This window comes from Odontomachus brunneus, unplaced genomic scaffold (genome assembly GCF_010583005.1).
Source record: "Odontomachus brunneus isolate Ranch 3 - 2012 unplaced genomic scaffold, Obru_v1 Obru_scaffold_283, whole genome shotgun sequence".
Lineage (NCBI taxonomy): Eukaryota > Metazoa > Arthropoda > Insecta > Hymenoptera > Formicidae > Odontomachus > Odontomachus brunneus.
The window spans coordinates 141,883-151,203 of NW_022639733.1; the positions used below are offsets into that span (position 1 = coordinate 141,883).

Below are 9,321 nucleotides of genomic sequence, written 5' to 3' on the forward strand. Positions count from 1 at the left end.
CCGCGACGGAGAACCGTCGCCGAGGCATGCACCGGCCTCTCGTCGACCCTCGTCGGTGCATCGCTAGATACACGCGATGCACATCGCCATCGACCTGAATAACGTGCGCGGGAATCGAGGATTTGTCGTGTCATCGAGTCGAGCTTGCCTCGCGACAGTTCTCTCTCTCCCTCTCTCTCTCTCTTTCTCTCTCTCTCTCTCTCTCTCTCTCTCTCTCTCTCTCATTGATTGTTTCTGCTTTTGTTTATCACTTATTGTTGTTCGTCCAAGTGAGGTCTTCTTCGTGAGTTCTTCAAGAAGACGCCGGTTTGTGTCGCGTCGACATGGTGGAAATTTTATAGAAAACATAACATTTCTATATAACATTTTTCCGTCACACTGACGTGCGTTTGCAAGTTAATTGTGGTTCACAAAAAGTTGGGTGGATGTGGATGTGCCGCAGCAAAGATGGCGCCGGGACACAACACCAGGAAGCTGTCGCGAGAACAACCGCACGCTTCTGTTACTTCTGTCGATTCACGAGATAAGCGGGAAATATATCGAAACCAACGAATATTCCGCGTTGACGGGAGTTAAGGCTGGGCAATTCGTTCGTTTGGATTTTTTGTTTAATCCGTTTCGCGCGTCGTTTGTGTTCGGCTTTTAATTATTGCCGCGCGATCGCTCAAAGCGCTCACCGGTGGCGTATGCTTGTCTCAGACAATTAAACGGGAATTCAATTAATCAACGAACACGGATCGCGCTTGCGAATTGTTGTTTGCGTCGCCGTTGAAAAACGACAAATGCGTGTCGCGCAACGTCATTTAATGGACGAATATGATCAATCGCGGCGCCTTTTTATATGGCGGATAAAAGTTCGTCGCGTCGTGTTAAATTTCGTTTGCACCGAGTTTATCGGAAACAGATGCAATTTCTGCCCGGTCTCTTCTTTACCCCTCGCCCCTTCGCCACCCTCCTTGCCCCCTTCCACAGTCCCTCCTCGTATTTGCCCAGAATGCGCACAGCGAGTCCGCATATTTACTCCATTAATTATATTTCGCAAAGTATTAAAAGAGCTGTGCACGTATTAAAAGAGCTTTACAGAGAACGTATAAACAACGAGCTGAAATCAAATGGAGGAAAATGCAATCAAGGCAAATGAAGGAAAAAGGAATAAATGATATAAAAGGAAATAAAATGAAATAAAAGGGAATAAAATGAAATATAACAATTATTACTTCAGGGCTCTTGAAATTGCCAATCACGAGGAACGTTATCGGATCTGAGAGAGAGAGAGAGAAAGAGAGAGAAAGGGGGGAGAGCCAATGTAAATTTTTTATTAATCCCAAGAGAGAGTAAAATCGTTCGACGTACGTGTCGAACTATCAATAGATTCTCGAATTATCAATGCACGTTATACTGAGAGGAAAAATTTCTACACTATGAGAAATAAAAATAATATTTATTCGGTGGGGAATTCTAAATAGAATAAACAATTTTTTTCATGAAAATCAACGGTTTCAGGAAAATAAATATTTTCTTATTTAAGAGAAATGTTTTCTCTGTGTAAAAATATATATGTAAATTAATATAAATAATTATTACTATTGGTGTGCCCAGTGAATAAATATTTCTTGTTTCTTAGATATTTTCCCTCAGTGTACATACGTGAAAGAAAATACAATCAAATCCGACTTAGCGGCCGCTGTTGGCTCGCAGACATACTCGTTGATCGACTTGGGTGGTTAAACGCGAATCCGTGATCGCTTCGGGACAATCGATTTCCCGCCATGATTATGTTCCCGTATAAAGGGACGAAGAGAAGGAGGAGGAGGAGGAGGAGAATGCGTCGAGACGCATCGTATTGGCCGGTCGGTCGATTTAACGCGTTACGGAATTAAACTCGCCCGATTGCCGTTACCTTTGGCAACAATTCAAGACACGCGAACAAATATTTCCGCTGTAGTAATTCATTTCGCGCCGGTTTATCCAGGCGCGGTCCGGCCGCGTGTTTACTTCATTGCTTCAAGATAAGTATAGACCTACGAATCTAATTTGCGAACTTCGGCATCGTCGTTTGTAGAGTCCGGAACACGGCGGCGGCGGCGGCGCGGCCCAAGAGGAGAAAGACGCCGGCAAAGGCGGCCGGAAGAGCCATACGTCCCCTCCCAGCATCAGCCCCGGGACGCCAACGGCCTCCTTTCGTCATAAACCACCGCCGATCTCGCCAGCGAGGTCCATCACACCGGAAGTGATACAGGTCGGTGTTCTCACGTAGATGTAGTGCAACGATGCCTCGAACGAGAACAGGAGAAGCGCGACTCGCACGCGTGGAAATGCTCTCAAAATTTCTCCGAGCAAAATTTCACTCGAAAAACAGAGTCACAACCGACTCGCACGAATTCTAATTCGATTTCTTCACTCATATAGACTGAATTTTCCGCTCTGTATTATCGTACGAATATTTTCACTCGAAATTGCAAAGTGAAAAGAAAAATAATTCGCTTGATCAGAAATATTACCGAAATTTTTCTTAGTGAAATTCCACTCAAAAAGCAGAACAACAGCTTAGACGCTCCAATTTGAGTGGCTTTTACTCATATAAAATGAAGTTCTCACCTTGAATCATCGTGCGAACATTTTCATTCGAAATCGTAAAGTGGAAGAAAAAAAACGCGATCGCGCTATTGAATTAACTTTCATAATTTCTGCGAGAGAAATTCTAAAAGCAGAGTGACAGTCGAGTCACTCAAATTCAAGTGACTCCTCACTCATATCTAATGAATTTTCTATTTCAAATCGTTATACAGGCATTTTCACTGGAAATTGCAAAGTGAATGTACTCTAACAGGATCTAATATACTGTGGTACGTTTAACAGAAGCAGCTTCATTTTGATCATCTGAAACATTCACTCGTATGAATCAAGAAGTCGTCGCTCTAACTTCGAATTAAACATTCACCCTTACGATTCCGAGCAGCGGGATCATCACTACCACATAACGCGCGAATTTTTACTCGTCTTCAGTGGGATTTCACAGCGAGAAATTTAGAGAGTACCATGCTTGTGATTCACGTCTTCTTCTTCGATCTTTTTCCTCGCGAGAACATGAACGTTCACTCCCGCCGAACGCGAAGAACAAGCGCAACTGCCGCGGTTGCTAATTGCTAAATGGAGGGAAAGAGAGGCGCGCTGGACGAGCGAGCGGACGGGCTCGAGGTTTCGCGCTAATTAATTTCTTTAATTGAATCGCCGCGCTGCAGTTTTCGCGCAGCGACAAAATGTACTTCTATCCTAATTAAATGACCGGAGGCTGTGCACGCGCACGGTCGCGATTACACTTATTGCACATGTGAACGTAAGCACGTAAACCGCCACAATTAATTCGCGCAGTCCTCCGACGCTTACTTCACGTGAGGAGCAAACTCTTTTTATATTCTCATGGTATTCCGGCCAGCTGCATGTCCCGGCGGACACTCGAGAACCGCGTCCTCGCGATTTCCCTCACGAGTGCATCGTTCTCGGGAGTATCCCGCGGTAGATTTTAATTTCGTCGAAAGCAGACACGAGAAGAGGGCTGCGCACTAATTGGTCCCCTTTGAATTTCTGTCCCGAATTCTCTTTGTTAATTTTATCGGTCTGCGTCACGCCATCCAGGCACACAGCCGCGCGCGACTGACATTTCGATTCAGAGAGGAGAGAGGGGGAGGGATTTTTATTTCTCCACGTTTTTTGAGAGTGTCGATCCATTTGTTGTGTAGTCAGGGCTCGAGGACGGCGACGCTCAGGGCGTGACGCGCGGCGATTTCCGCAGGCAGAGCTCGAAGAGAACGGATGGCTCGGTTCCCAGCTCGCGAAGGTACGCACATTGAATTATCCCGCATTCCCGCCTCGTCTTCGACTAGCGAAGACTCTCGTGCAACTTGTCACCCTCGGCGCTCACGCGCCTCGACGTCCCGAGTCACGAACGGGTTTCTTGCTCGCGCCAGATCCTCCATGAAGAAGTCAATTCGCAAGACGGGCTCGACGCCTCCCGCGAACCCGGACATTCTCCGCGAGGTCAGCGAGGAGCGGGAGGATCATGCAGTCACCGCGGAACCGCCTGCCAAGACCACCAAGTACTCCTCGGACGAGAGCTCGGACGAGGACGAAGAGGACACTCGCATGTTGGAGGGGAACGTGTACACGAAGGGCGGCGTCGAGGTAATTGAACGCGTCGATCATTTCGATCCGGTATTGTTGCTCGACCGTGTCACTGAGAAAACTCCTTGTCCAGATCTCGAGGAAGAGCGCTGGCAACGTGAAACGCACGAAGGCGGAGATCGACGCGGACCCCGAGACGGAGGACAAATTCGGCTATACGGCCAGTGAGTGATTCGTGATCCTTTTCGTTCTTTAGCTCGAATCTTTCTCGACCAGGTCGTCCGTCGGATCCTATTCTGGACTCACATTTGACATTAAACGTAGTAATCTGATTCTAAATTCCACTATTCTTCTTTCTTTTTTTTCACATGAACGGCACGTATAACGTTGTATTAGCTTGAGAATCAGAGAGATATATTTTGCAGTCAATAGGGAAACTGGGTCAAGTGGGTTCAAGGATCCCGTTGGACACTTCTGTGTTGGCGTTTCGTTTATATATTTATTGCAAGAGAGAAACAGTAGAAACAGAGTCGCAAAATGTTTCCTCTCGAGTATAGGAAAAAGTAGAGTGCAGTATGTTGATGTTAAAATCATAAGTATTTGCGATTGATGATAACGCAAAAGTATTCATAATCGAACATAAAAATATTTTATTATCCATCGATCCCCGTTGCGGGTAAACGTCATTTTGATTTTGCAGTGAAAGTACAGAAAAAGTACCAGAATCTAGGTCATAGAGTGTTGATGGTCACGCTAGAGAAGGACAGGCGAGGACTTGGCATCTCCTTGGCTGGGCACAAGGACAGAAACCGAATGGCGGTGTTTGTTTGCGGCCTGAATCCGAAGGGTGCGGCTCATAAGAATGGCGGGCTTCACATTGGCGACGAGATATTGGAGGTGAGTCCCTGCTTTCACTCTTTTTTCCTCTTTTTACGATCTGCCATTTAACCACAAGCACGTCGGTGCCGTTCATGTCCTCGTTTACCTCTCTCGTCCCGACTGTTTAACCTCCGATTCGCGCGTCGTCTAATCCGTTTACCTCGTCTGTCGTGACGAGAGAGAGGAAGATGGCACGAATGTTTGCAGGTTTTCCCAGGGAAAACAACGTTGACCGTTTACTCGCGGCGTGCAGATACGAATTTGCAAATTCGTAACGTGGTTATTGCGCGGATAGAATAATAAAAATAAGGAAAAAGACAGAAGGACACAGGAGAGAGCAAACTTGTTCTCTACATTTTTCCAGAGGCAGCCTTCGTACATGAATTATTCAAGAAGTAGAAACCTTAGAAAATACTAGTAACCAAGCATTTGCAAGATTTTTATTCTCTTATCAGCTCCTATTTCAGTCGTGTAATGTATATATTTTCTCAGTGTACTATCTATGTAACTTATTATATCATTATATCATTTATTAAGAAATCAAGGCTTTGCCCACAAATATTCAAATGTGTTTCACTTTGAAAAACTTGATTACTAATAAATATTACTAACCTCTTTTTCTGCGCACAGTGAAAACGAAAACTCCCATTTTCTGTTCCACCAGGTGAACGGTTGCGTGCTGCAAGGACGCTGTCACTTGAACGCCTCCGCCATCATCAAAGGCATGGTCGGCACTTGCTTCAAGATCATCGTTTACCGGTGAGCACAGCGGAGCTTTTCTCCTTCTTCCTTTCTCTTTTCACGTAGCGATATATACGTGTACGTGTAACACGACGCGCGTCTAATAAAATCCGTTGATACTACAAAACGAATTTCGCTTGCTGCCGGTTGCAGAAGATTGAAGGCTGTCGACGACATCGCCGTAAAGCCGATAGTTCAATTTCCACCGACCTTGGATGACGTAAGTTCATTCCACGGTGCTTCCGTCTTCTCACCATCATCATCATCATCTTCCTCTTCGCACTCACCTCGCGAGACCGGTCGAGCGAATATATTCTATTTTCATAGAATCGCGCGAATCATCGGATCGTCATTGATGCAGCCGCGACCGCGCGATCAAGTGACCATAGATGCATATTATTATGTAATCGCGTTTTAATAAAGCCGCAGTCGCAACCACAACTATATGCACGCTCGCATCGCAGGATGCGAATGCGTGTATCGTATCGCCGGCGTGAAGTGATACGCGATATCTCGTGTTTCAGGCCGATCAATTCAGTCAGTATAAGGGAGTCCGCAACCTACCAGTGAAGAAGGCAAGTGCCCGCGATGCTGCGAGACTCATACGAGTTGAGTTTTCCCAGCCGAAGCGCCAATTATTTCTAATATCCAATTTCTCACCTAATTAAATTTCATGCAATCCCTCTCTTTCTCCCCCTCTCTCTCTCTCTCTCTCTCTCTCTCTTCCTCTCTCTCAATTATCTCCGATACTAATTGCCGATCGATCTCTCGTCCATAGGGTCAATACGGCCTCGGCATCATGATCATCGAAGGGAAGCACGCGGAAGTGGGACAAGGCATCTTCGTATCTGACATCCAAGAGGGTAGCGCTGCCGAACAGGTAATTTTCGTTCGTTCGAGTTTCGGGATCACCTTAAAAAAGCTATATCCTTCACAATGCGACATTGCAGGCTGGGTTGCAAGTGGGTGATATGATCCTGGCGGTTAACATGGACAGCTTGGCGGGCTGCACGTACGACGAGGTTTGTTTTTCCTATTTTTTCTCATTACACGACTCCTTTCTGCTTTTAGCGGAGAATCACTCGAACGTTGAGCGTTAATTTGACGTTAATTTCCCTCAGGCGACCTCGCTGCTGAAGAAAGCGGAGGGAATCGTGACGCTGACAGTGTGCAATCCCAACCAAAGCAAAGTGCAGGAGCAGAAAGACAAGGCGAAAGTTGGCGGCGCCGCTACGCCTTCTTCATCCGTGGTCGCGGAGAAGACGCCGCAGAAGAGCGCGCCGAGTGAGTTTAACGACGTGATCGGTTTTGTACACTTAATAATAGCCCTCGATTCTTCTCGATCCGCATACGATATTTGATTTGTCGCAGCGTCTGTCAAAGAATCGGACAAGCCAGCGGAACCCATGGTGCCGCAGGATCCAAAGAACTGCAAGATAACGATAGGCGTGGAAGTGACGATAGAGTTTCACAAAGAGAAGGACAAAGGGTTAGGCTTGACTATCGCCGGCGGCTCTGACACTCCGATGGTGAGCATGACACATTCGACAATCTTCAAAAGGCATTCGCCTCTTCGCGTGATGAGCGTAATACTTTCTAAATTTCTTTGAGTGCAATCTCTGCTTTAAGCAACTCGTCTATTATTATTTGAGAATATTTCACTCCAAAAATTAAAAAAATATAAAGTAACGATCCAATATGAATTGAGTTCCAATTTCAGGTCTCAAACTTGATTCATTAGTATATTAAAAGAATAAAAAAATTTTTTCTAGAACGGGGTGTTCATCCTGGAAGTGTCTCCCGATGGCGCGGTCGGGAAAGACGGTCGACTGCAGGCCGGCGATCAGATACTGCACGTGTGCAACGAGAACTTCAAGGAGATAGAGCACGAAAAAGCGCACATAGCACTTTTGAAGGCGTCTCTAAGTGGGACTGTACGTAATATTCCTCTATCAAGCATCTCTGATATCATCTCACATTCACTAGGTGCCATGCTTTATTTGTAAACACAGATATCTTAAGCTCATATTTATTTATAACTATTATTTGAAACTTATTCTATACAAGATATTCAGATCTAAATTTAAATTTAAATCTAAGTTGAATTGCAATTATAAATATAATATCATGCATATCATATGACTCAACTGGAAAAATCAGATCTAAACTTATATATTTAAACTTATATTTAAAATCAATATATATATATATATATATATATGCATATATTACATGAAATTTTTGTCTTAAGACTCTTGGCTCCTCATCGCGGAACTTTTGATTGATAATGTCAGAAACGAGAAAATACACGCGAAAAATTCTTGCAAAATACATTGAAATAAAAAGATATATCTTCCAAAAAGATTACAAATATAATGTTACTTAATCATATCTTACTTAATATCATATAATTTAACTGAAGATCTTAGATCTAATTCTAAATTTAGATCTATCTGGATAAGTTTCAAATCATAATTACAAATATGACTTGACAGACCGAAGTGAATCGTATAACGATTAACTTAAAATGAGATTCCAATAACGAGTTAATGAACAGATCTTGCACCAGTGATCGTATCGTTTTTAATAGTGAAGGAGAAGTAAGGTGGAGTCGTTCACACAGTATCATTTTGAAGAATAGCACTACCCACAACACCTTTTGATATTTTCTACGGCACATTCGCTCAGTCAATTGAGCAAACGTGTCGTCGCCAATGAACATTTGTTCATTGACAGATCACAATAACGGTATTGCGTCACGAGAAGCCAGCGGTCGAGCTCGATGTCGAGCTACAGAAAAAGCCCGGCAAAGGAGCTGGTTTCTGTATGCGTGGCTTCGTAAGCGGCAAAGGAGCCTACGTGTGGGATTTGGTGAGACTGTCTCTGATTCTATACGTACAACTATCATTTCACAACTCGATTTCGTCATCCATTGATCCTCCCTCTCCCTCTCCCGTGCAGTTACCGGCCGGCAGCGCTTTGGAAAGCGGCAAGATCTGCAAAGGCGACCGCATACTGGCGATATGCGGGCAAGACGTTCGCGAGGCTCCTGTGGATGACATCGCTGTTTACATGAAGACATCCAACCCGCTGCAACTAAAGCTGGCCAGATACAAGTCCGCCAAACAATGACAGGTAAGCTCGAGCGAATCCTTCTCTCGCAGCCCGGATGAACAGCTCGCTTTCAAATTAGTATATTTTCATTCAATATATAATTTATACAAAATATATATTTAACACGTTAATATATTAATAATATTGTTGCGTCCGCGCTTTACTGATTTGTAAAGCACCCGATTGATGGTTTAAAATGACAAGCGCTCCTTGACGATGAGTTGTCAAGGGAAGTAAATAACAGCTGACAGTAGAGTTGGACACGAGCTTTTGAACCAAACTGACGTGTCACAGTTTCTCGCGATGATTTCGTGTTATATCTAATTGTAGAGCTGTAAATACATGCTTATTGTTCTTTGTAAAACCAGCTTACTTATTGTCTTCCGAACGCTTGCGCGAGTGTTGGTGTGAGCGTAACAATATAATATCAGCATACCTGAGATGATAAATTAAGTGTCACAAGAT

General features: G+C 44.4%; 1 protein-coding gene across 9 annotated transcripts in view; it reads left to right on the top strand.

Moving 5' to 3' along the window:
* LOC116853160 (multiple PDZ domain protein-like) overlaps window positions 1-9,321 on the top strand; it is a 150,136-nt gene that overhangs the window by 136,717 nt on the left and 4,098 nt on the right. For 5 of the 9 annotated variants that reach the window (XM_032834067.1, XM_032834072.1, XM_032834071.1 and 2 more), the window contains 15 exons: window positions 2,063-2,239; window positions 3,741-3,838; window positions 3,969-4,182; window positions 4,256-4,346; window positions 4,823-5,019; window positions 5,666-5,760; window positions 5,896-5,962; window positions 6,267-6,350; window positions 6,521-6,622; window positions 6,693-6,764; window positions 6,864-7,026; window positions 7,114-7,271; window positions 7,515-7,676; window positions 8,479-8,613; window positions 8,704-8,877. In XM_032834067.1, coding sequence (XP_032689958.1) covers window positions 2,063-2,239; window positions 3,741-3,838; window positions 3,969-4,182; window positions 4,256-4,346; window positions 4,823-5,019; window positions 5,666-5,760; window positions 5,896-5,962; window positions 6,267-6,350; window positions 6,521-6,622; window positions 6,693-6,764; window positions 6,864-7,026; window positions 7,114-7,271; window positions 7,515-7,676; window positions 8,479-8,613; window positions 8,704-8,874 — 1,986 coding nt within the window. In that variant the 3' untranslated portion in view covers window positions 8,875-8,877. Of the gene's footprint in view, window positions 1-2,062; window positions 2,240-3,740; window positions 3,839-3,968; window positions 4,183-4,255; window positions 4,347-4,822; window positions 5,020-5,665; window positions 5,761-5,895; window positions 5,963-6,266; window positions 6,351-6,520; window positions 6,624-6,692; window positions 6,765-6,863; window positions 7,027-7,113; window positions 7,272-7,514; window positions 7,677-8,478; window positions 8,614-8,703; window positions 8,878-9,321 lie in introns of those variants that run through there. The other 4 variants (XM_032834069.1, XM_032834070.1, XR_004379915.1 and 1 more) reach the window with 3 other exon arrangements.